Genomic DNA, 27,944 nt, shown 5'->3' on the forward strand with positions numbered 1-27,944 from the left:
TTACATTTTACTTCAAATGACTAACTGTACAATAAATAATATACCTTAAGAAATGTATTTTATTACTAAAAAATTTGATTTTTAGGTACGTAAAAATAAATTTATTTATAGGAAAATAAAAAATTAATATTAAAATATACATTTGACACAAGAAAATAATTAATTGATCACAGATTTATTTTAAATGTATTATCTGGTAGACTATACAATATAACAGCCAAGTGATTATGTTGCTTCCGGCTATCTTTTAATGCATCCAAGATTTTGTGGACATATTTTTTATAACGGGAAAACCTGAAACAATAGTAAATATCCTTAAGAGAAATATAAGCAGGCTATTATCATTTTCTTTTAAAATGATAATTAAATGCTACAAATATTAAGGTTAATTTTTAAGAAATTATTAATAATATTGTCAAAGTATCAACTATATTATTTTTAATAGTTATTCAGATATCGATTAACGGTCACTAATCTCTACACATTATTTTTAATAACTTGGCCAGCACTTTACCAGTATGAGATTAACAACAGTTTAAAAAAAGTTTTGATGACCTCATTTTTATTTTATAAAAAAATAATGACCCACTATTTATGTTCCACTCTTAACTTATTATTCTTAGATACCTCATTGGTTTTAATTAAGCAATTTTGCAATTTTTATATTGAGTACATAAAATATTAGTTATTTATTTTAACTGTCAGCACATTCAAAATGATTATTCAAATACCAATAATATAACTAATCTAATTAACTTGTGAATGAAATTATTCATGGTGAGATAGAGAAGCAGCACTTTGTGTTATCATGACTTCAGTCCCTGAGACACCAACACCATATCAACCGACAACTATTTAAATTTTCTCTCTTTTTCCACAAACATTCCATTGCTAAATATGCAATGTTATAAATATATAAAAAGTATTAAAAAACTGATATAATATATATTTATATTTTTGCTGTCTTCAGCCATTCATAGTACAACTAAACAACAGCACAGAAAAAAAAGCAACAACAATTTATTTAATACTTTTTTGCCATGAAAAATAAAACTATATTAATAATGTCATTTACCTTTTAAGAAATGATTTTATATCATGCTCCCCAGTGTTAAGGTCAAGGCAACTAGAAAATGCTTTAAGAGCCTCATTTTCAAGGGAAACAGCTATTACTTCAACCCTAACTTTGTTTGAAAAGCACAGAAGAGCTGATGATAAAATATTGGAAATCTGAAATAGAAGAAATCATACAAATTATGTTTTGATTAATACAAAAGAACAAACTATTTTAAACATTTTTAGTCACAATCAAAATTTAAGAGGAAAACAACAAACTCAGATATTCCTTTAATTTTTAAAAATAATTTATTTGTGGCCTGTATATTTACAAATATGTGAGTAGTTTTGTTTCTCCCAGTAATAACATTGACACTATGACCAACACTACATGTAGAGAAACTAGCCAAAGCTGGCACTAAATATGATGGTTAAGGGTAAGTTAGTCTTGATATCATTGTCTTTTTTTTCAGAATTGATTTTCCGATGCTAACACACATTCCCTTGGTTTGTAACTTCGGCCACTATGTGACATCCCCACCAGACTGATTTATTTTGTATAGTGCAGCCAATTTAAATCACTCTCACTCCTTTTATGTTGTACCAAATACATTCAAAATTTGACAATACATTCCTTGGATATTATACTTTGGTAGTAAGTAAATAAAAGGATAAAAAAAATTTAGTCAAAACTTTATTTGACTCAAAAGCCTGCATTATGTATTTTAAAGCATAATACTCAAAAAACAAAATAATTACTGGTTACTGACTTATTTAGCTCAACCCTGCACACATATGTACATACATACTCATGAGTACAGTGTTAAAAAAATATATATATAAACAAGGACAAGAAAATCAAAAATATGTGCATTAAATTAGTTATCTGTTTATTATTAATTATTTTACTTTATTATTAATTATTAGAAAAATCTAAGTATTGACAAGCTATGAACCCTTGGCCACCACGCCAGTAGTTATCCCTATGGCAACTTTTCTGACACTTCCTGCTGAAAACTCTTCAAGCCAAAAAGGATTGATGGGACGTGCTTTCACAGTCCCTATGTGCACTGAACATCGGAATCAAGCCAGCTTTTACCCTTTCAACTTCTGCCTCATCGAGTAAGTAAGGAAATGAATAAATTATTTAATTGGTTATCTGTTTATTAATTATTATTATTTCCAATTTTTATGCAAAAATGGTTGAGAAGAAAAATTAGTGTCATGAGCAGGACTCGAACCCATGACCTTCAGCTCAATGAGCCACTGCTCTATCCACTTGAGCTATTGTAACTTCGGTACCTTCGAGACACCAACTTATCATCTCAACTGACTATTATTTGAATTTCCTCTTTACCACCAATATTCAAACCTCATAGCTTCATTTAGTTGCATTACGAAGTATCATTAGCAACGGGGAATTTTGATGTAAGAATAACATCTTTGATTATAATTATTTACTTGGTTATCTGATTATTATTAATTTTATTCCAATTTTTTATGCAGTTGGGTTGAGATGAAAAATTAGCGACACGAGTAGGAATCAAACCTATGACCTTCAGTCATTAGTAATTCTCAGAAGTAATTACTTCACTAACAGCTCCCGTGGCCACTTCATAAGTCACTGAGAACCGAATCCTGATTACACGCCATTTGAAAATATGGCAAAAAGTGGGAAAATTCAAACAGTTGTATGTTGAGATGGGGAGTTGGTGTCCAAGCGGATCGAAGTCATATGAGGTCATTATTGATTTGAAGAAGGAGATTTGAAGGATTTAATGCACTGTATAGTGGATGGTTTGGCGGAAATCCACAGTTCCACTTCATCTATCATCCAAAGACATTGTCTTGTATAAAGTTTAAGTTTTGTTTTCTTACATCTTGATGGAGGATTCCACTCAAAACTGTCTAGGTGTAGTCCTAAAAATGTTGGGGGTAAGTCGGTGTAATAGTCCTTGTTATTGATGTACAGTGATAAGCAAGACTGTTTTTCAAAGTATTGGTACATCATTTTCAGTAATATTTTTATAGACAAAAAAAGAAGTTTCTTTTTAATTTGTCTCAAAAGACTTTTTGTACAAAAAATACCTGAGACTCGTATCTTCGCTTTACACTTGGATTGAGCTTCTCCAAAGGGATAATATTAATGTTCAGTTTCTCTGATGTGGTGATAGAATTTCGAGGATCATGCTTCATGTGTGTTACAGACTCATTATTTTTATTTACAGTTTTGAGTAAATAATCTATTAAATCATTACAAGATACTTTCTTTTCAACATATCTGGAATTGTAAGTAATTAGTAAAATATTTTGTTCTTCAGTTTGATTAACTTGTAACTGTTTATTAGATGTTCTTTGACATACTTATCTTTTGTCAGTGCCATGGTTTTGTCCTTAACAATAGTCCTAACCCTTGCAAATGTTGGTTCTGCTTCTTTTAGAAGTACGATAACAGGAATATGTTGATCTTGACAGAAGTCATGTATTTCGTCCAATGTCTGAAATAAAATGAAAATTAACATTAAAAAAAGTATATATATATATCGACTATTCCTTAAATGATTAAATGGACTGCAAGTAAAACGTTTTTCACGCAACCGCACACGCATTGTGCTTTTAAGCNCAATTCATTACCCACAATCTTGACTCCAATTATCCTACCCAGAACAACCCCAAAATCTGTTTTTAATTTTTGTCAAGCACTGAATAAAATCTCTATTTAAATTGTTCACTAGTTTAATAACAAGCAAGGTCTTCACTTAACATATGAATGAAACAATTTATTTATTTTTTTTTTTTTTTACTTTATTTCTCTTTTTCTTTTTTTACTTCAAAGTGGTCGTAGCCAAGAGCAAATTTTTAACACATTTTATTTTTACTTGAAAATATGATCATATATGAGAATTAGTCATAATACTAATTTTATTTTAATCCATGAATGTTTAGCGGTCATAATTGACCATATTAATTATTGCAATTAATTTTTTTTAAATCTAAGGTCTTGGTTGAGATGAAAAAAATAATTAATTGAACTAATTTTATTACGACCCTTTTATATGAGCAGGATTTTTGACCAAAAAAAGTCGAATTTTAATTGTAACTGTAGTAGTGCATAGTGCATTAAGAATATTAGCTGGAACAGCCTCTTGACATACGAAAAGCATTTATTTCTTGTTACACAGTTTGTGAGTTTTAGAGGGGATGTTTTGTGACCTACATTATTTTATTTAATTATCTTAGTCTGTTATGCGATATCTTAGGCTACCAACAATGAAGTCATTTCAGCCTCCAATGCACTATGAGGGCCGATGGGGTCATCGATAGTCCATTCTATTAAAAATCAAAACAGGGGACCTAACAACCTACTCTCATGCACAAGGACTGTTTTAAAATTGAAGGTCAAGGCCTGGCACTCCTCAACCGAGTTTGACACAATGAGTGACCTTTTACTATAAGCGGGATACCTGCATGAGGTTTGCTCCAAAAGTGGGAATAGCCTACCATCAAATGGGTGAGCAGGATCCCTTCCTTTTGTTTCAGGCTGTTGGGGGGGGGGGGTTATCAATCAGTTGTACTCTTGACTCAATCTTCTTGGACCAACCGGCCCATTGACGGTGTCAACATTCTTTTATTACATTCCTTACTACTCATACAGTGTTAGCGGGTCGGATAACAATGGTTCAGTCTGGATGGCGAGACATCCCAGCTTTTAGAGCAGATGTTTTGTGGCTTACATTGACAATCTTTCCTTTATTGTTGTTTTTCCTTTTGCCATGTGTCCATACACGCTCCATAATTAAGGTACTCAGGTAACAATATTACCAACAAGTATTTAAAATAAAGGATCAAAGAATACTGGCTAACTAACCTAACCATCTAAGAAGAAAATAAGTCAAAACTGTATGTCAGCCAAAGCTAGAAATAGTTTAAAAATAAATTTTAATTTTCAAATCAAAAATTGGTGGACAGGATGTTATGGATAATTTTTTATGTAATGCATAAATAATTTAATTTATAATTCAAATGTAAAAATAAACAACAGTTTAATATTTAGTATATTCTTGATTCCAGGACTACTAATAGTTTTGTATTCTTTGTTATAGCTAAGAACAGGCTATGAACCTAAGTGAGCCATTCTTGAACAATACTTTACTCCTGAGAAGAATTCTATCCTTCGTTTAAAAAAATCTTCCCTTAGAACAGACAAAAGAACTAAAAGGAGAAATGTCTGAAGTGTTAGACCACTTTTTTTACTCACGAATACTTTGTATCCCAGTATGGTCTGGAAGAAAAAACAAATATAGAGTTACAGTCCTTGGTAATGTTGGGACTGAGTCTATCTTCAAAGAAATTTGAAACCATTTAATAAAAAAAAAAAAATGAATTATGCCAATTTGAAGACATCTTTAAGATTGTTTTGCCCAGATGATGACCTTAAAATAGATCGAAAGTTTGGCAGATAACAATTAATTTGTTTTTCATTAAATTTTTATGCAAAGAAAGTTGAGAAGAAAAACTAGTGTCACATGTGGGACTCGAACCAATGACCTCCGGCTTTATACCCCAGTGCTATACCACTTGAGCTATCATGACTTCAGCCTCCGAGACACCAATTCCTCATCTCAACCGACTACTCTTTAAATATTCATTCATTTAAATATTAAATTAATTGAACACAATTAGGTTTCGTTGTTTCTCATTTCAATCTTAAAACATTTAATTTCTTACCTCAAGAGTATTTACAAATAAAGTTCGGATCCCTGAGCGCCATAATTCTTTTATAAGCTTTATTCGGTCCATTGTCATTTGGATGGTGCCAAGAGTGCATATCAAGACATCGATTATTGTGATTTTCTCTTGTCCATTTAGCAATGTGACAAGCTTATCAAGATACAATGTAAAACCACAAACGGATTGATTTGATTTTTTCTCAACAAAAGGTGAAATTTGTCTGGAAAAAATTGTTATTCACAATACAAATTTTATAAATTTATAAAACGTATTTTACCCCTTTCTTTTGTAAGGGACATTACAGTGAATGATAAACCATTCTATCACTTTATTGGCCATAAAAATGAGCACATTATTTTATAAAATCTTTTAAAATAATAATTTGAGTAATTTCGTGACAATAACATCTAAACTGTAATTACATTACACAAAATATACTCCATCAATAGTATGATCACCTTAGTTCTGCAAGAAGTCTATCGTAGCGTCCACCAGTAATTATAACGTTGTTATCGAACCGTTTGGTCCTACTCCTCTGGTCGCAAACTAATTGGAACAAAAGACCAGAATAATTCTGCGCATTTGTAACCAAACCTAACTTTATTATAATTGGACACTAAAAACAAAATGTTTAAAATTAGCTTTCCATATTATAATCGTATAATTTATTATTTTGAAAAATAATGGTAATACTATTCAAATAGTATAAGAAACTTCATTATAATTTACCTAACTTGTATCTTTATCAAACTAACGAGAGAATAATGTTAACTGAATGAAAAGTTGCTTTAATAAATAACCACAACAAAGTTAGTCTCATTTCCCAGCTAGATGAGGAAGTTATGTTAAATCTGTTACCACCATGATTCCTAGCCAAAATTTTGGGGGTTTGTATAATTTGATTTTTTTGCTAATGTCAATCTTTTTCTAATTAAATGGGTGGACTATAGAAGTTGATACATCCTAACTGACTAAACATTAAAAACTATTTGAAATCACAAATAGTTAAGAAATATTACTCACAGAAAATTCTAAAATTTGGCAACTCTGAACGATCTGGTCAAGCTGTTGTAAAGCTGGTTTGCATTTTATAATAGACTCTTTATCTGTCAACAATTCTAATTCAGCTTCCACTTTATTCAAGTTGCCTTCAATAGCCATCCAGTTTAGCAAAGTACCAACCGAAGATCCCGAAATAGGTAATGACCTGATTTGAGTTTCAAAGTCAGATTTATTGCGTGCTTCTGCCTGAAAGTGAAATAAAGATAAAATGTAATTAATAAAATAAAACCCACAATTAACCAAATGAATGATTACAAAAATCTAACAAAAATGGGAAAAAGTAAAACATTTTTTAAAACCTGTTTAATTTAAATTATTATTTTAAAATTAATAACTTTTTTACAATTATATTTTTTCCAATTATTTTCATCCTTTGTAAATGCATGTAGTTCCCTACCATTAACAACACTTGCACCAAAGTCATGAGATTTTTTTATTTGTTTGTTCTTTTTTTAATCTATCCTCCTAATTCCACTATTAGGTCTTTCCTGAACACTGCAAAGTAACTTTCTTTGAAAATTTTCAACTCAACTATTGCTCATTTTAGAGATAAAATGATACCTGTGTCTATTTAGACCCACAAATCGGGGTCCCTTGTAATATTTTTTTACAGTATAATTTTTTCCCTCCAATTATAAATTGCTAATGTAAGACACTTTACTCACTCTAGTAGGAAAAAGGTTTAGCCCACTTAGTCCAACCCCTTACCCTTTGTCTACTGCCCTGGATTCTCTGTTTACTTCAAAGCTCTCATTTTTGAGTTTGTATTCAGTTTCTGTACGAAAGTGAGCAAAATGGATGCTAACTCTGTTTTTATACTTGCAGATGATATTTTGTAAGAGTTTCTAGGCAGGAAGAAAAACAAAACGTTTTTGTAACTCTGGTAATGATAGTAAATATTTTATCTGATGTGATAAATGCAAGCAATTCGTATGCGGTAAACCATGCATGTGTTGGAGATTCAAAACATAGTAATTAGGTAATAATGTAAAATAAAATAATGTTAATAAAATTTTATAAAATGTAAAATCATATAATGTACATAAATTAATTAGAGTTCGGGGTCCGAATAACTTCTTTTCAATTAATTAATCTTTATAGAAGGTATTGGTTGAGATAAAAAAGTCAGTGTCATGAGCGGGAGTTGAACCCACGACCTTTGGCTAAATACGCCGCTGCTCTACCATTTGAGTTATCGTGACTTCAATCCACTCGAACACCAACTTTAATTATATTAAAGATTGATTAAGGTTATATAAAAGATGCTACAGGGTACACAAACTATTAAAATTGATTCAAAATATAAAAATACTTTTTTTCCAGCTTTTATGCAATATATACCTTGGCCTTAAAAATTTGTTCGCATTTATCTCTATCTTTATGTTCGTCCAAACTGCTATGACTAAGCATTGTTGATATGAGCAATGAATGGTTTAAGTACAACACACAATTACGTTGCAATAAACTAGGGAATTCAGATAGGATCTCCCAAATCACAGAAAGTATTTCAAGTTCTGGCATAAGGTTGCCTGAAATTATATAAAAATTAATGACAAGTGAAAAAGAGCTATTAATATAATTGAAACTAATTTCATATTGATAAAGGTCAAAGCCTTTTATGTTTGTTTACTTATATATTTGCACTATTACCCCACTCTAAAGTACATATTTATGACCTTGGAAGTCATACAAACAAAATTTACAGTGCAAGTACATATAGTTATTTATTTTGATTTATTACTTTAAAAAAGAGCGAAATCAGGTCAAGGGCCTACAAAAATGATTATTTTGTTATTTGCAAATATGCTTCCTTATGAATATTCCATTGTTTTATTTTATATCAAGCAGGATGAATTTATACTGAACTGTTTTTATTTATAGATGAAATTAAATGAGTAATGAAGAATGATGAATATTTAGCAGCTTTTGTGTACGGCCAGCAAAAAAACTAAATAAACTAGACAAGGTTGATAAATTTAACCAACAACACATATAAGGCTTATTTGGAAGCATTTTAATGAGAAGTTAAATTTTTTATGAACAAAAATGAATAGCATAAATTATATTACACAAAATACAAGTTACCAGGTGTTGGAGTCACAATATCAAATGAACATTCATAAGCTTCTTTCGGATGAATTCCTGCAGGTTTTTCTCTAAAAACTTTATCAATGGCATATCTCTTCAGGTGAGAGACATGAGGATTTTGTATTAAATATCTGTAATTGTAAAGTATTAAATAACAAAATCACATAATATGGTATATATAAAATGATATGTGCATTCGCGAACCACACAACACAACACAACCACACAACAAAACAAAAAAGAAAGTGCATATGAAAAAAAAGAATGGTGAATCAAAAATAAATAATATACAGTTTCCAGTAGAAATCATATACCATGTTGGTTTTTATAAAGACATGACCTTTTATTTTTGCCTATTTTATTGTGAAACTAAGTGTGGTTGCAAAAGTAATTTTGCAGATAGAATCTGCTGGTGCTATTAGAATTTTAACAATTTGCCATATTAAGCCAGTCTGGTAACTTTTTTCAAATGTAATGCCCTATTTTTCCAAACATTTTAAAGTCCTTTCAATCCAAACAAAGATGCATTTTTTTAAAGCCTCACCTTTTTATGGCCATATGAACTAGCGCATTAGCCAGAGTATGTAAGTATTTGTATCATCAAAAAAGTTAGACTTTAAAAAATCCATCTTTTTTCGGATGGAAAGGGGCTTTCAAAATGTTTGAAGAAAAAAAATAGGGCATACATTTGATAAAAGTTAACAGGCCAGCTTAATGTGCCAACTTATTGACGTGATAAATTGGAATTACGGAAATCTGAAGGAAACCTCCAAGATCTTCAAAATAAATCAATGAATTTTTGACTTTTTTTAAGAATAGAAAGGACTCAAAATGTGTGAGAAAAAATCCTCCTTGAAAATTGTCTTGAAAAGAAAAACTCTAATTCAATGAATTTTTGAGGGTCAATTTGTTCTGGTTGTATTGAAGTATTTATTCAGAACTCAATAATTTCATTTCTCGTATAACTGGTACAAAAAGGAGAATAAAATAATAAAATATTTGCATCAGGTTTTTAAAATTCTAATAGCACCACCAGATTTTACATGAAAATTTATTTTTGGAACCATCCTTACTGCCAATAGATTTATCAACTAACAGACTGTAAGGCTATCATTTTTGTCTCACCTTGAAAATGGTGTACGCAAATCATATGTTGCACAAACCAGTCCTCCCAGTCTGGTCATTAAACATACTGCTGATTCTGGCACTGGATTATTAGCCGGTGTAAGAAGAGGAGGTAAAAATGATATCGCTCCATGCTGCTGAAAAACCCCTTTAATCTTTTGGCAAGTAAATTCCAAACAGTATGTGAAGTTACCAGAACGCCAACTTAACATATTAAAAGTAGCATCCAGAGCAGGTTGCATTACCTAAAAGCAAAAAAAGCAATTTACTAATCAGCACAAGGAATATTAAATAACAAAACTACCTGATGGAAACACGAAGCAACAAGATATTTATAATCTTTGCTTTGTGGGTTCGATAAAGTTCGCCTAACCATTTCTTTTACCTCTGCTTCTTCTAGTTTTGGGGGAGGAATGAAGTCACTTTGTAAAAGCTCTTGTGAGTTAGGCCTCTCTTTTACATCATGACTTAACATCCACCTTTCAACAAGAAAAATTATATACATTCTACCATCAGCCCTCTCACACTACACTTCATTCACATAAATAAATGCATTCAGTCTCAATATACACAAGGAACAAGGAGCAAGACTATTAAGTACTACATACAGTAAAACAAGCCTGTTTCCTATAAAAATCGAGGAAAAAAGGAACCCAGGTAGTAGGTGTCATGCTCATAAACAAATTCTCATATTTGGTGGCATTCTAAAAGCTCTCTATATGGGGCTAATGAGTTGCACCCTTCAATTAAGTGGGACACCTTTCTCAACATGCCAGATACATATAGAAGCTTTCCCCAAAAGTAAATGTTTGTGTGTCAACCTTGCATGGCCTGTCCTTAATTCTACGAGGCAAATCCTTCGAGAGACACCACTTCTGTTGATTAAAGGTTCTTTACTGGTCCAGCCCACTGATGCTGCCACTTTCCTTTAAATCCATGTTTCGTTTCTAGGTCAGAGTGCTGGAGATAGTGGAGGTTGGGACGCCCCAGCCTTAGCCACTTATTTTCTTTGTTTATAGAAGCTCAATTTTGCACAAACATGCACATGTATCCACTTCTGTACAGAGCCTATGATTGCATTAACACCCCTTTCACTCAATTACTGAATATTCCTCCATTACCCTTTACGTAGATAAACAACTATAGCTATACTAGCTAGTTTAACTGAGGGTCGATGGGAATTAATAATATTCTGCCTTCGATGTTCTTATGATACACACACATTCAAGCTCATTCTCACATTACTTAATTTCAAAATTAATTATCAAATACCTGATCAACTTGTACTGATCAGAATTAGAGTCAAATGAAAATTCTTCTGGAAATATGATGCTAGGTTGACGCAGATCGGTTAAAATCTTGTAACGCTCCATGGAGGTATTAAATGGTGCATGGCACATTTCAAAAAAGATAATTCCCAGACTGAAAATATCAACTTTCTAAAAAATAAAAAATATATATATTTTTTGTTTTGTTTTGGTATAGTATTAGAAAGAGACACTTGTTTCCTGTTCTTCAGATGGCCTAAGGTTCATGAACATGTCTGTCATACACAATTTATATTCTGTATTTACATTTTGTATTAATGACATATTTATTATAATAATAACTATTATTATCAAAAGTTTTTGTTTTACTTGATCGTACTCTAAATTAATTTAAAACAAAACTCTTTAAAAATATTTAATTGTTAATGTTTACATGGCAAAAATAAATGCACATTACAAATTAGAAAATATAACATGATAAAAATTAAAACTAAAAATTTCATGACTTGAAAGGATAATGCACCCTTGGCCATCTTCAGAGCAGGAGAGCAATTCATCACATTGCCTTCCTCCAGTATGTATTGTCATCATAATTAAACTTATTAATCTTTATTTCCCGTATCTTTAATAAATTACCTGATTATAATTTGTGCGAGTAATTGGACTGTTTAATTCTGGTGCAACATAAAAAGTCGTTCCAACTTGCCCAGTGTGTGAGACATCTTTGGTTTGTTGCGATAATGAAAGATTACTCACGGAACCACCTTTGTATTTGTCCATTTGTACAGTCGGTAGAACATTTTCTCTTGAAATACCTGATCTGCAATAGTATTAAAAAACCAGTATTCATTCTTCAGTTTCACAATAGGTTTTTGTATTATTTTGATTTTGTCTTAACAAAACCATTAGAAGGGCAAATATGTGTTGAACAATAAATATGTTTTTACCAACTTTTATAATTTTTTTTATCAAGTTATTATTAATTAATTGGAAATATGTTTTTATTTGATACAAACCAAATGTAGCATATTTAATAAATAAATAATTTATAATTGCCCTCTATCCCAATAATGAAGCCCGCAATTTCAAACTGAAGCTTTTAATCTTTTTGGGACCAATTTTTGGATGCTAAAATATGTTTCCCTGCCAATTATAGCCTCGGCCGCTATGACCCCCCCCTCCACCATAATTTATTTTGTATTATGCATTGAATTGCAAAGCGTTCCTTTTATGTTGAAACAATTCAGTTTAAAATTTCAGAGTTTACTGAAGGAGGGAAAAAGTTGTATTTAATTAAAAATTTATATAGATCCAAAAAGTCTTCCTTATGTATTTTAAAACATAATATACAAAAAACAGAATAAATACTGATTACTGATTTATTTAGTTCAACTCTGCACACACACAAATGTACATACATATACACGTGTACAGAGTTAAAAAATATGTGTGGTGGTTAGTGACCGTTAATCAATAATTATTCAGAAATCGTTAGATGCGGTCTGGTACGATTTCTGAATAGTTAAAAATTATATGCACATAAATAAGGACAACAAAAACAAAAATATAAATCCAAAAATTTCTGTGAATGTAAACCATGTAAAACTTAAACTGAGGCCACTTGACAGACAAGAGGTGAAAAATCAGAAAGACAATAAGATAGATGGTAGGGAAGGGTAGAGGGGTTAGGAAGAGTGTGAGGTAGACATTCCCAATTGAATTGTGGTTCACAATTGTGGCTGAATGGTTTACAAGAAAAAGGAATGTGTCGCAATTTCACAAAAGTTTGAGAGAGAGGCCAGATTGGGAACAGAACGGGGGGGGGGAGTGGTTCGTGATGATAAGATGGAAAGGAAGGGTGTGGGAATAAGTCATGAGAGATCACCATTCACTACCGAGGTGTCTGCTACACATTGGATAGAACCTCAGCCCTATAAATGCCAGGATTGTCGAGTTTGGGGTTTCTCAAAATCAAAACCACAAGGACCAGATAATTCATCACTGGGGCCTATGGAGCGAGCAAGCCCAAACAAGATAACTGAATGAGATATCTCTTCACTAGTCCTGAAAAGGTTTCGAACACCTTGCGGATTTGGTGGGTCAAAATTTTCACACTTTTTAACTGTAGTAAACAAGAATTTTTGAAGAAATAAAACAAGATAAACAAGTCAGGAAAGTAAATGCAAAGAAAATTCTTCACACCCTTTAGCAATTTTTTCCAAGCTAAAAATGTTTCCATTTTTACAAGAGGCATCCTGGCACAGAAATAAAAAAAAAAGAAAAGATTTTTCCCAGTTAACGAAATACTCTTTTTATTTATATTTATTATATTTTTTATTAGGCACATTGTTTCAGGGTAATAGATGTTATTTTAAGTCTAAATTACAGTAGCTTTTGGACAACCAAACAAATAAAAACATGACTATAAGCATAACACATTGGGTTGATGCAAAAGTAATGTTGTATGATTATAATGATTATCATTTATTGTAAAAATTACATATCAAATGAACATTCAATCAATTTTTCAAGACTCTTCTTGAGGTGTGCAAGGCCTGTAGCTTAATTGTTTCAACGTTTTGGTCTCTCCCCATTTTGGTATGGGATTATATGATTTTTTGTTTAGTCATATCTCTTTTTTATGTTTGTTGTGAGTTAACAGTGAAAGTAGTGTATCGGTGATGTCTTCCTTTTAGCGTCTATGAAGAAGATATCGATCTGCTATCACAAATATTAATGATATTGATTTAAGCACTTTTAACGTGTTTTAAAATATATTTTTGCATCAACCCTTCATATCAACTGCATAAAGAACACAAAAAGCAACCTGTGCCAACTGCCGTGGTTCAAGACTGCACACAAGAAAATCAATTAATTTATATAATACACTTTACATTAATAAAATTGTGCTTTTGAACTATTAATTCTACCTGCACAAGCCTCATTCCTTTCCAACTCCTCACAAAGCATCACTTATATGATTACTGTTATAAATCATAAAGAAGAATAAATAATAAATTGTTATAGAATAATAAATTATTCTTATATTGTAAGATATTCTACATAAAAATAATTTTAATAATGAACTTACTTAATAACCATTATTTTAAATGGTCCTTTCACAATCTGGTACCTAACAACATTATGGACTCTATGGAGGCTCTAATTAAACAAATGTTTTTATAATCTTAGCAAAAAAAATAGCAATAAAATAAATTGCTTACTTCTGAAATATGCTGGATGTAGCCAAACCAAAGTCACCAATTTTCACGTGATCTTCGTGCCCTATGAATATGTTGACAGGTTTTAAATCCCTATGGATTATTCCTTGTTGATGTATGTGGCATAACCCTTCAACTATTTCTCGTAGCAAACGCCACACTCTTTCTTCCTCTTTGTACAAACCATTGTCAATTGCAATTCTGAAGTTTAAAAAAAAAATTAAGTTATATTATTCATTTATTAAAATTCTAAGGTTAGCAATCAAATGGCTATCATCAAAATGGTGCCTTATGAGTTTATTTATGAAAATTGAAAACTAGGCGCTGTGCAGGTTATATAACTAGGACGTCATCTGAGGGTCATATGAGACCCAACCAGAAATACTAATTTAGATGATAGATATAATTTAAAAAAATATTTTTATCATGTTTTATAATTAATTTTAAGGCCATTTATAAAACTTAGAACAATTTTTCCACCCCCAAAGGGTCGACATTTGACATGTTAAATCTGTTTTGTTATATAAAACATTCTTTTAAAGACCTTCTCTACAAAAGAAAAATCTAATACATTGATCAGTAACACCATCTAATTAAACAATTTAAATCAAACATAATCCAATTTTTACCATTCAAAATTCCTCGATTAATCAAGTTTTGAAGAGCTGGTTTAATTGAATAATTCAAAAATTCAGTAAAATTCATTATACACACATTACTAGAACAGGAATAAAATAGCCATTTCACCTTAATGTACTCCTTTCGCACAATTCCATTTGAATGTACAAATAAAAGAACATCGGTTTCAAAGCCAAAGAATTGGATCCATCAACTGATTCTGATTCACAGGTTTCTGGCTTTGAATGAGATGTTGATCTGAAATAAAAAAGTTTTCAAACAAGAAAAAAATTATGAAACAAAATAATAACAATTGTTGGAAGAAAAAAATAAACAGGATGAATTTTTATTTTTTCAAATCAATAGCATACTGTTTTAAGTATTTACTTTATCTTCATTCAACAAAAAAAAAAAAAAATGCAACATTCTATTATAAAACTTCACTTATAACCAACATTTTTAGTCAATTTATGCACAAAAAAAACTTTAAATTTTTATATGTATACAATAAATAAGTGCAATTTTATAAATATTTGTCTAATTAAAAAATAAAAATATAATCATCATCATAAAATCAGTTGAATTTATCTAAACTCCGTGAATGGAGTGTTAGGATAGATATATTTGATTGTCTTTATTGCTCAATAATACCTGAAATCAATCCAGTTGCTCTCAGAACTCTCACTGCTGGTCTCATCTTCTTTGATACTCCATTCTTGTGAAACATCTTGTATACGTGGAAATATGTCAATAGTTACTTTTAAATCCTAAATAAGATTGAACAATTAGATTTAAATAGACGCTTTTTTTTTTTTGATGGGCTTCCAACATCTAGGTCATTTCAGCCCCCAACTAAGTATATATTCTATTTACCCTTTCAAACACTACATTTATACAAATAAATACATTCATATACATAAATACATCCATACAGTACACTCATTCCGTTTGGTCGGTGGAGTACTTGATATTGTTCCACCGACCTATACTCAAACTAATCTAGATTGAGGTCGATGGAGTACTTTTATAAATATTCCGCCATCGACCCCGAACACACACTCATACGCTTTTAACATTAGACGGGCGATGATGACGTTTCACCCTCACCCCTCGCCATTCACACTAATAAATACATGCACTCAGACAAAACATATAGACACACAACACATAAGACATATTATATACAATAAAAAAAACCAATTTCCCCTAAAAAGCGGAACAGGGGACCCAGAAACCCGCTGCAGTGCTCGAGTACCATTTTCAGATTGGATGGCATGCCTACAACTGTTTTTCCGAGGCGCTTCAACTCAGAAAATTTTTCCATCAACAGCACAACGAGAGGTCCACAGAGACCTGTCTCACAGGGCCCAAACAGCGCTCAGAGAGTCGGTGCATATGAGGAAGGCAGATCCTACCTCAGTCCGCACCGCCTCAAAAGCGTGGCAGATCGCATACAGTTCTGCCATGTATACGCTGCAATGGGGGGGGGACAGCGACCAGAAGGTGGCCACTCTTTTGCTATACACGGCACAGGCCACACCATCGCCCGTCTTGGACCCGTCTGTAAAGACTAGACCAAAACTGGCGTACTTGTTCCTAAGTTCAAGGAACTTAGTCTTATAGAAGTGTGGCAGTGTACACGACCTGGGCAAGCTCGCCAGGTCGTCGCGGATGAGTACGGCTGGAAGGGTCCAGGGAGGTGTTTGTCGGTCGCCCAGCCAAGGCTCTGTACGAGCACTCAAGAATCATCCTTGCTAGGGGATGCCCCGGCTTGGCCAGATAGCCGCATAACTGAGGGTGAGCTGCTCTCTCCATGCCTTACTTGATTATTAATAATTTTAAACTAAAAATCAGAGATAAGGTCAATTTGAAAGAAAACACTAAAGTCCTTGCATAGAGCTTTCGATGAATATATCCACTTTTTCAGGATTTAGAAACTATTATTTATAATTTACACCTTTAACTAATATGAACATCTATTCAGAATGATTATTTGAAGATCGTGAGATGCAGTCTGTTGTGACATAGGTTTAGAAAAACATTGTTTAAATTATACAAATGCATGTAAGATGTGAAAAAATGAATTTATACAATGATAGAAATTTTAGATTAGATTCTGAGTATTTGTACTCCATCAAAGTACACAGGAAACAAACACTTTGAGTATTTACATGTATGTGTAGAATTTAAACAATGTTTATAAATCCCAGGCCCTGATCTCAATAAAGTTCGAAACGGCACAATAAAGAAAATGTTGTTCTAAACCTATGTCACACCAGACCGCATCTCACACTCACCAAATAATCATTAATTAATGGTCACTAAATACCACACATCTATTCAGAATATTGAAACTTATGGTTGGTTAGAATTTAATTCGGAGTGAACATGATCAAACATCCATTCAACATGCTCATGGGTTCTAAGTGACACTAACTTTTGATCTCAACAACAAATAATTTTTTAAAACTTCTTTCCTATTTTTTTTATTAATTTTTTTTTTTTTTTTTTTGTCAGTCTGAGCGGAAGACACCATGTTGTACATACTGGTATTGTCAGCAATATAAAACCAAGCAATTTTCCCTCTAGCAGTCTGTTTTTTTTTTTTTTTTTTTTTTTTTTTTTTGGGGGGGGGGAAGAATAGCGTGAAAAAAAGGCCAGGGGCAACAGTGTTCAGCTACCGTGGTAATACTAATGCATCTTGTAAACTAATAATTTTAAAACCTTCCAAAAAAGTATAATTTTAAATTTGAAAAATTATTGATTTAGATTGTTAAGGGAGCAAGCATGATTGCTTAAATTTTATAAGACGTTATTTTTAAAAATGTTAATAAAACAAATAAATAATAGCATTAACAGCTGCAGTACACAAGGCATTAGACTCGTTTTAATTATTTGTTGTTAATTTATTAATTGTTTTTCCCGCTATAAATTTTCTCCTAATTTTATTTTTATTATAATGATTCACTGCTCCATATAATAGGCATACTCATACTGTTATTAAGTGACAAATGTTTATTAACTAACTTAATTTGTTCTCCATAGATCCACTAATACAAGAAATTCATGAAAAAAAGCACACAAATAAATTTAAAAAACTAAGAAAAGATATAATTCTATCTTGTAGCGCGGGACATGTTGGCATAGGTGGAAATGAAAAAGCTGACCAGGCAGCAAAACGAGCAGCATGTCCTGTGAACACCAGTGAGTCCAATGGATGTGAAAAAGTATCTTAAAAACCATGCTGCAAGAATGGCAGAACCAATGGACCACCATAACCAACAAATTATATGGTAAACTATGAAATAATACTGTCGGTCAAATCTTGAACCATGGAGGAAATGGAGGAAAAAAAAACAGAATCATATTGACCACCTGCTGATAGGCCATACATGGGCACATACTGACCAAAGACCACTAAGATGCCCTTTATGCGGCACATGAGTATCTGTAAAACACATATTAACAGTGTGAGGAATTTGCACCGCAAAGAATAAAGTGTGACCTGCCTGCACACTTTAAAAAAGCTTTTAAGCATAGTTGTGGTTATAATAAGTACAATTCAATTTCTGAAGCAGATAATGGTTGCCCTTTCATATCTAGGTTGAAATAACATTTTTAATTTAAGTGAATGTATTTATTAGTGTAAATGTGATAGTATGTTTGGGTGTGTTTATGATGGAATATCAAGTATCCACAAACACACTAAAGTCGTCTACGTTATTTAATTTTATATATATTTTATATATAGAGGGTATATCAAAAATTGGTGACTACTCGTGTAAATGTATTTGTATGCCTGAGTGGTTAAGTGTGTATGGACACTGTCTGTGTGGAATATCGAGTACTCACAGAACTGTCAAACCTATTAGGTTAACTTATGATAGCGAATGCATCATGTTTACTCTGTGTGAATTAATTTATTGGCATGAATGAATGAAAGGCAGCAAGGTGAAAATCATCTTGCTAGGTTTAGGATGTACATAATTTTAGCGCAGTTGTAGGGGTGGAGTCTCAACATTATAACAAGTACTCTTGACACCCTCCAAACTTAGATTAGACAATCATTTAAACATGAATGTGTATTTTAATTGACTTAGGAAATTTTAATCATGTGAGGAAGGGTTAAACATCAAAGATAGAAGTAATAAAAAAAATGTGAGATAGACAAAACATGAGGAGCCAGCAACAGCCCTAGCTGCTAGCCAGCTGGGGGGAGGGAATTAATTTGATATAATCTAAAACAATTACGCAATATCTGCGATCACCATCATTGTGTTGACTTTCTTCTTCAATAACATCGTCATAATCATCATCTTCATCCTTTTCTTGTGGCATTTCACAAGAACTGTGCTCAATCCAAGAATTATAATACCTAACAACGTTCTCATGATTTAACCTTGACAGAAGTTTCACTTCCCGCAGTATTTTTTTATTCAACTGCTTATTTGAAGCATTCAGTTGTATTTTTTTAATTGCGTAATAACCATCATCCAGTTTATTTCTGACCTGAAGAAACAAATTAAATTTCAATAATACACCATTCATTATGAAACAAAAGGATAAAAAATGCAACCTTTAGCACATTGCCAAAAGCACCTTTCCCTATCCACTTTATGTATTCAAATTCATGATCAAATCTTGTTTGACCTGGGCGTGCAGAAATATTCCATGGTGTGAATTCCTCATTTTCTTCATTATTGTTATTCTGAAAATAAAATATATTAGAAATTATAGAACAACAGATAAAAGGGGAAAAATAATACAATTCACTTTCATTTAAAAAGTTTTTGAATAAATAACAAAAGTCCAAAATCAACAGTAAAAATTAATTTACAATTAATTAAGGTTTTTTGTTGAGATGAAAAAAAGTTAATGGCACGAGAGGGATTTGAACCCACGACCTTCGGCTAGAAACGCTGCTGCTCTACCACCTGAGCTATCTTGACCTCGATCCACTCGGACATCAATTCCACATCTCAACCCCACCTTATGAGTTTTCCCTCCTTTTGCCATTTTTCAAATGTGTAATCGGTTTGGATTCTCGACGACAATTGAAATGGCGACGGAGAGCTTTAGTGAAGTGTACTTCATTTTATTCATTAAATTCACTAATTTCGTGGTCCGCTTGACCAATTAATACTTTACAATTAATTAAGGTTTTTTGTTGAGATGAAAAAAAGTTAATGGCACGAAAGGGATTTGAACCCACGACCTTCGGCTAGATACGCCGCTGCTCTACCACCTGAGCTATCGTGACCTCGATCCACTCGGACATCAACTCCTCATCTCAACCCCACCCTCTCGTGCCATTAACTTTTTTTCATCTCAACAAAAAACCTTAATTAATTGTAAAGTATTAATTGGTCAAGCGGACCACGAAATTAGTGAATTTAATGAGTAAAAATTAATTATTTAGAGAATGATTGATTATGCCCTATACTGAGCATTCTTCTTATCAGAAAAACTGGAACAAAGAAAGTTTTTCCTCGTAGTTTGTTGTATATTGTATAGAGAGAATATCAATTGAGAACCAGCTTGTAAAACAATGCTGAAGAATTTGATATTTAAATTAATCTTAAAAGATATGATTCATCCTCTTCAATTTGAACATTTTAAAACAAAGTGAGCTCATAGTATAATTTACAATATCATTGATATGTTGATGAAAGTTGTTCTCACAAGAATTTACAAATTTTTCTGTCAACTCGTATATGTAATTAGAGATGCATGACACACATGATAATGACAGTGTGTATGCAATTCTTAAACGTTCATTCTGGGAAATGTGGATTTTTTCATAGTTTTGCACATATTTGACTATATGGAGGCATAGGCTAGCATAAGTCTTATATAAAGATAGTAGATTAATTTGTTGCTGGATTTTTTATTGAGTAGTAGTAAGTGCTACTTCTAGTGAGTGTAACAGGATTGCAGTGGCCGAATTGTTAGCACATCCTATTTGCCCACGCTAGCGGTCCTGGGTTTGAATCCCGGCATAGCCCATGCATTTTTAATTCTGAATAATATGGACCAAGGTATTTTTAGTATTATCAACATTTATAAATATAACACGTCTTGCTTCCTTTTAGTAAAAAAGATAGCTTGGGATTTGCCAATGTTAAGTTTGATTTTCCACTTGTTAAAATATCTGGACAATTTTTTTTAAGGCTGTTAATAGATTTAAGGTGTGAACCCATTTTTCAAGTTCATTCTCTGGTACTTAAAAATAATGTAAATTATTTTTTACATTACATTTATCTAAGCGGCGATATAAATTATGTGTCCCCTCAGTTCTAAATAAATGAAGAAAGCAACCCTTAGAACATTTATTCAATTTGTGTGTGTAGTTGAAAGTTATGTCTACTTTCTAGAATTATTTTTCCTTTATTGTACATAATCATAAAAAATGGGTAAAAGCCAATAGCCACAAGTGAACCTTTAAGTCTAACTTGTTTTAGTTCAGATCCTTTTTTGCAAGTAATATCAACTAGTGATATGCATATAGACATTGTGTTAGGTTTTCTATAAGATTTCAATATCCTACTCCTATGTCATGTGACCGCAATCCCTACAACCTTTTTGCCAGGTGGACCACCGCTTGGCACCAGGGGAAGGAACATTTAATGTCCCTCACCCCATAATAGTCCCTGAGAATGCTAATGGTTTTTTGTATAATCGGTACATTTAAAGTTGAGAAATCAAGAGATCCAGATCAATGCTTTTATTAATTTATACCCTAAGGATACTAAAAAACCAAAAATCTCGTTTTGGCCTGAAGATGAGGTATGCAGGGACCCCATGGCACTTTAGGTATTAATTAAAATAACAAAAAACAATTGCATAGAAAATCAAATTACAAAATTTTAAAAAATCACTTCCAGGTGAAAACATTGCAACAGCCGGAGTTGAGGCAGCCCTAGGAAGTTGGAACAGAATTGTGCAGCAGTAAAGTGGAGGGAGGGTTTAAAAAGTATAAATGGGAGGACACAGACCATCCGACCACTACAACCAAAGGACATTTGGCATGATGCAATGTTGCATCTTATGCAGTTACTGTGTTAAAGATGTTACTTTAAGTCCTCTTTATGGTTTAAAGTGTAAAAAGAGTTCAGGTTCACTATAAACTTACTACTACATTACTAAACTTATAAAATTACTACCAGTGTTGTTTTAAACTAATTTATATATGTGTTGTTTATTGTTGAGTAGATCTAATTATTGGGAATTGTATGATTATTTTGCACAATTAATACCAGAAGAAAATAGTTATCCTAAATGAGAATGACTCGCCTTTTTTTGGGGGATTTTCTCATCATCTTGAAATCCAGTCTCCTCGTCCCTAAAATAAAAGTAAATTATAGAAATGTGTGATAAATATACATAATAATTTTCATTAAATACCACGATTCTTGTTTGTCATTCTCTTGATTAGACTTTTTTGAAAGAGATCTTTTTCGTAATGCTTTTTTAACCTGTTGTTGTTTACTTTGGATTTGTTGTAACACCACTTCACGCTAATTAAAAATATTCCAATAGGTTAATTTAGTGTTTTAATTATCTCTTACACTGTTTTACTTTTGTTGCATAAAGAAGTGTAATAATTTTTATTTACTAACCTTACGAACTTCACACTTTTCTTTCTCTTTCAGCTCTTTTTCTTGTTTTTCTTTATTACGAAGGATCATTTCTTCATAAAATGATTCATATCTATGCTGAATCGATTCGTGTAAGAAATTCTAACAATAGACAATGTTAAATATATGTTTATTGCATAGGAATACTGTTTTAATACCTCTACATGTGTAACAAGCTCAAAAATCATTACTTCACCCTTTAAGCTATTTGCAAGAGTATTTAACTGTTCTAACAATTTAGTAATTTTGACGTTAGATATTTTTCTCCAATTTTTGAACGATATTTCTGGAACTCTAAAACAAAACATAAATTTATGGCAACCATCAATCAATCATCATCACTATTTGCAGGAAAATGTCTGAAGGACTAATGGTTGGTATCAGTGAAAACAATTTTAAGTAAATAATTTGCTTCAAACCCACCTTTTTACATATTTAAACACAATCTAACTTTTCAGATGTTTAAGGAGTTGCAAAGAAATCAAGCAAAATTATTTTTTACTGATTATAACATACTTACATGAAAACATTGAGGCAAAAACAAAATTTAATGATTCTTTCTATTGTGGAAATGGAATCAGCTATTGTGCAAATTGTCTATTATAAATGATGTATAAAAATACATACTCATCTGGGTACTTTTCTGAGCATACAATATGAAGCTCAACCATTGGATCATTAGAAGTTTTCTTTCTGCTACTGGCTAAAGGACCAAGAGAAAAGCTACACTCAAGTGGTTTCCAAATACCAGATGAATCTGTTTCTGACATTGCAATCACCTGCCCTCCATATATTGCCTGCGCATAAAAAATATACATCGTGTAAGCGTTTAAATTAGACCCAACAGTGTAGAAGCTGTAGATATTTATTTTCAAAATAGACTCTGCCGCACAAATGGCATGGTGAAAGGGAAAGTAAGGTTTTTGAGTTGACTAACATTAAAGATTCAAAGAACTTTTGGTAGAAATCCATAGGATCGCAGTCTTCTGGGACTGTAAGTCCTTTAAAGATAAAGTTTTTGAAGTGTTGTTTATAATCAAGAACTTCAAGCACTGATTCCTACCTCACCGTTTTTTTTTTTTTTGGTTTTTTTTTTTATATATATTATTATCAGCAATGTTTCCTTTTTAACAAATCAACTTTTGTGATCAGCCATCTCAGTTTTAAATTCAAAATATTCTAACATGAGTTCTGACATAGTCGTTTGTCCTACTTCGTTTTCTTTTAACTTCTCGTGTGACACACTTTTGGGAAGTGATAATCATTTTATCTTGGGATTGCTTTATATAGGAGAATCAGAGGCATATGTATATCAGAACAGCTGATTGCCAGGAAAAAGAAGCGATAGTGGAACATGTCCTCTGTTGTGTGAAGACCTATGCAGGTTCGGATTCCTACTCCTGGGAGAGAAAAAGCCCAGATATAAATTGGCCCAAAATGGCTTAACATGATTCCTCCTGTATTAAAAAGTGAATTAAGAAAATGAAATATGCAAATAAACTCAAATCTTGGCTCTTTAGCATTATTTGTTGCATCTGTTTTAACCTAAATTAATTTAATCATATTCTGTTGATTTACCTCCCATTGTGTTAGAAAAAAACATATTTGTGATTTTTCATTTTATACAACAATTTATTACAGACGATCGGTACCAATCAAATTATAGATTCTTAGTTACAATTATGGAAAATCTACCCACCCATTTTACTCCAAATTAACAATCAAACAATAATCGATTAACACCTAAAGCGCTGTGGGACCTCCTGCATATCTCGTCTCAGTCCATTTGAGAAAGAGGTTTGCAGTTTAATGTGGAAAATAAGTCTATGTGGAGAATAGAACTTAAAAACATCCTCAGCTCAATTATGCAATATTTAAGTGAACAATCTTTGCAGCATGTAGAAGAATCTGAACAGTTCTTGTTATATAACACATTAATGGAGAAGAAAAATGAATGTGGGGTGTTCTTTGGGCCGAATTCAGGGAGTGAATTAGACAGCTAGCTTAGCTTTTCAGGTTGAGATATGAGATGCTAGGTTTCAACGGCATTCCATAAATAGAACAGCAGCGCGATCATGAGATTTGCACTATATGCACTCAAGGAGTGAGGGAGGACATCTCAATGTATGTCCTGCTCTCTTGCACTTAAGATTAAATAGTTTAGTAGCCATCGCAAATAATATGCTTGATGGCGAGACAGTTGTATGCATGTTGTCCTCCCACAACTGCCTCCCTATCCTTAGATTCGCTAGAGCCCTCATATTAAGAAGTGGTAACATAAAAAAATAAAAAAATAAAAATTAATAATAATAAATAAAAGTAAATGTATTAATTAATGCAATTTAATTTAATTAAAAATAAGCCTTGCCTTACTTTTTAAAATTATTATTTAGAGTAATCACACATTTTGTTATTTTATAAATGTTATTACTACTCACTGCAAAATAATTGTTTCTGTATTGTTTCTTTAATTTGATAATTACTTACTACTGGAATATTTCTCTTTCCTCTTGCAGGCATTAACCATTAATTACTTTGTATATTATACAATTTTTTTGTATATTAAATATATAATGTATTTTTTGTTATTATGTATTATTTTTATTTGCCTTACTTTTTAATTATTATTATCTAGGGTAATTACACATTTTGCTATTCTATAAATGTCATTATTGCTCAATGTAAATGTTTTGTTTTGTTTCTTTAATTTTAATAATTGCTTACTACTGTATACATAGTAACTATTAATATTTTCTCTTAGTGAATAGTTCTTTCTTTTTTTAATGGCAAACTGACAGACGGCATTAGCCATGCCATTATACTTTCTGTACCATTCAAAATGTAATTTTTATATGTTTACTTTTTAAAATAAAAAGTATTTCAATCAATCATAACTCGTACCGACCGTGGCATGAGGGACCCATGGCGCTTTATGTGTTAAGTTGTTGGGTGTTGGACTGAGAGTCAGTGAACATATGCTGAACCGGTATTGGGTTACTTTTTAGGTCTATCTACACTTAAAGGTTTAATTTTTCTAACTTCAAAAACCCAGTGCTGGTTCAACAATAATTAATTACTTTTACTAAAACAAATACGACAGCTATATTCAATAATAATAAGCATATTTTGATACTGTATTCTTTGCACAACCATATTTCTGACTAAAATTGTTTTTTAAGGATTTTTTTTTAAATAATACGGGATGAAAGAACAACAAATTAAAATATATAACAAAAAAACATGCATATGGAAAATATAATAATACCATAATAACTTCCTTTTCGTTCTCCTGGCGATCTCTGCACGAATTTGCATCCATAGCCGCATATCTTCACAAGAATCTTTGGTTGTGGCTAGCAGAAAACAAAGCAAAAAAAATGCTGATCAAGAAAAATCACCGAGCTGTCTTCGGGAGACAATTATACGTGTAAAAAGTCAGGAAAAACATTGAGTAACAAACCAGCAGCACAAAATTTTCCAGCAGAGAGCAATTAAATTGATTTAAAATAATGATTCTTTAACTTGGCCAAAAAAGATTTTAAGTTTTCAATGATTTCATTTAAAAGAAAAACCGCTTTTTCGATTTTCAAATCACTAAATGCATATTCTTTTCTTCTTCTTCTTCTTTTTTATAAACATAAAGTAGCTGTCTATTCAGTTGACAACTAAGTACCAGGATTCAGCCCGATAACATGAAAATCACCTCAAGTTGGCGCAATGAAGCACACATGTGATTATGACATCAGAGCGGTACGCACGGTCTCGTCATTTTCATTCCCGTCGTATGACAAATTGATGTCTCGAATATGCTGTATCTTTGTATGGTCTGGGTAAAAAAATAAATCCAGTTGTTACTGCCAAGCTTTCGACCTATATTATGGTCAATAAAGTCATTACGGCAAAACAATCTTAAATATGTCTACATATTGACATAATTAAGTTTGTTATTAAATGGTTTCAGATTCCTTTGAAAACCAACTCATTCCCAACATTGCCAAGGACTGTAACTCGAATTAGTTTCTTCATCCAGACCACACAAAGATCCAGATTATCCATGAGTTAAAAAGTGTTAATACATCTAACAATATAAACAGAAACAAATGGGAGTTATTGCTTTCAACAAATGTTTTGCCATTATTCAGTTTTAAATTTAAAATTTTCACTACCAAAAATGAAAAAAAATACTATGTTTAGTCGTTTTAATAAATCAAACTGAATCAAGTAAATAGAATTGACACTACATCATTCTGCTAGCTTCTAAAAAAATCTTTAAATATGTAATCTTGCAGAGTGCTGTTCTTGCAATAGCATGAAACTAGATGCAAATAAGTGGAAAACTGTTAGTTACAGTCTTGGACAGAGCATTGTCTTTTACAATTACACCATACAAGACATCCTATTGGACAGGCAAACAAGCATTAAAAACTTTGGAATCACCTACTCTAGCAACATGACATTTAACTTTCACTGCACTTCAATAATTAATAAGGCTAATAAAATGTTAGGTTTCATACATAGAACTAAAAAAAATTAAGGCTGAAGAAACAATGTGTTAAGGCACTTGTGTTTTTGTGTTTAAATGATGCTGCCATCTTGCAGAATAGTAGAGAAACTGTAGCAAGAGAGGCAAATTATTACACTCTAAAATTTAGCTGAGGTTAAGTGGCTGTCTTGAATGGAGCCGCTCTGACACCGGGCGACATCAGAGAGTAATTAGCCTTACTCCATCATGTGGAGCTCTGATGGAGTGGAACTTTTAGTTCCCTAGCTACTCGCGGGAATCAAATGAGTATAGAAACTAAAAAACTAAACCTGAAGCAGGATCTCACTGCTCCAAAAACACCTAGCAATCTGGAGACTAACCCCCAGATGGACATTCAGTCCTTGGGAACAAAGGAGAGACCACCTATCCCATCAAAAGACAAACAACAGTCGCTATGTGGGAAATCTAGCACCACACAAACAAAAAGGCCCAACACCTTAGGTAATGACACAAGAAAATAGGGGGTCTCTCTTGAGAAATCAAAAGGGAAGAAAAAAGTCTCTGCCGAACTACTGAAGTTAGGAGAACCAAGCGAGAATGATGACCCTCTCAGGAAAGGTCTTAGCGGTGCTATGACCAAATGGTACCTGAGAGC

General features: G+C 32.1%; 1 protein-coding gene across 4 annotated transcripts; it reads right to left on the reverse strand.

Moving 5' to 3' along the window:
- Positions 1-118: 118 nt before the first annotated feature.
- LOC106668925 (eIF-2-alpha kinase GCN2) lies at positions 119-26,503 on the reverse strand. 4 transcript variants are annotated; one of them, XM_014398121.2, is made up of 25 exons: positions 26,267-26,503; positions 26,072-26,159; positions 23,434-23,603; positions 22,965-23,100; positions 22,789-22,908; positions 22,574-22,686; positions 22,463-22,511; positions 19,746-19,877; positions 19,421-19,678; positions 15,821-15,936; positions 15,299-15,427; positions 14,555-14,752; positions 11,967-12,150; positions 11,335-11,501; positions 10,367-10,541; positions 10,063-10,307; positions 8,935-9,068; positions 8,191-8,378; positions 6,811-7,035; positions 6,246-6,403; positions 5,785-6,007; positions 3,421-3,554; positions 3,145-3,337; positions 1,076-1,230; positions 119-294 (listed from the first exon to the last, which is right to left on the reverse strand). In XM_014398121.2, the coding sequence occupies exons 2-25, from the start codon at positions 26,123-26,125 to the stop codon at positions 168-170; spliced, it is 3,783 nt and encodes a 1,260-aa protein (XP_014253607.1). In that variant the 5' UTR covers positions 26,126-26,159; positions 26,267-26,503; the 3' UTR covers positions 119-167. The 4 variants fall into 4 exon arrangements, with proteins under 4 accessions (XP_014253607.1, XP_014253608.1, XP_024083004.1 ...); XM_014398122.2 differs by having other exon boundaries at positions 26,072-26,186; XM_024227236.1 differs by lacking the exons at positions 23,434-23,603; positions 26,072-26,159; positions 26,267-26,503 and having other exon boundaries at positions 19,746-19,879; positions 22,464-22,511; positions 22,965-23,064.
- Between the last annotated feature and the right edge of the window lie 1,441 nt (positions 26,504-27,944).

The sequence above is a fragment of the Cimex lectularius genome, unplaced genomic scaffold (genome assembly GCF_000648675.2).
Source record: "Cimex lectularius strain Harlan isolate CLEC.00 unplaced genomic scaffold, Clec_2.1 scaffold224, whole genome shotgun sequence".
NCBI classification, from domain to species: domain Eukaryota; kingdom Metazoa; phylum Arthropoda; class Insecta; order Hemiptera; family Cimicidae; genus Cimex; species Cimex lectularius.

Coding starts and splice junctions, on each gene's coding strand:
- LOC106668925 (XM_014398121.2), bottom strand. CDS start 26,125: ATGGATGCAAATTCGTGCAGAGATCGCCAGGAGAACGAAAAGGAAGTT. Junction 12,151..14,554: donor ACATCCAGCATATTTCAGAA/GTAAGCAATTTA, acceptor ATACTATTGCAG/ATCAGGTATTTCAAGAGAAA. Junction 3,555..5,784: donor TATTTGTAAATACTCTTGAG/GTAAGAAATTAA, acceptor ATTTTATTTCAG/ACATTGGACGAAATACATGA.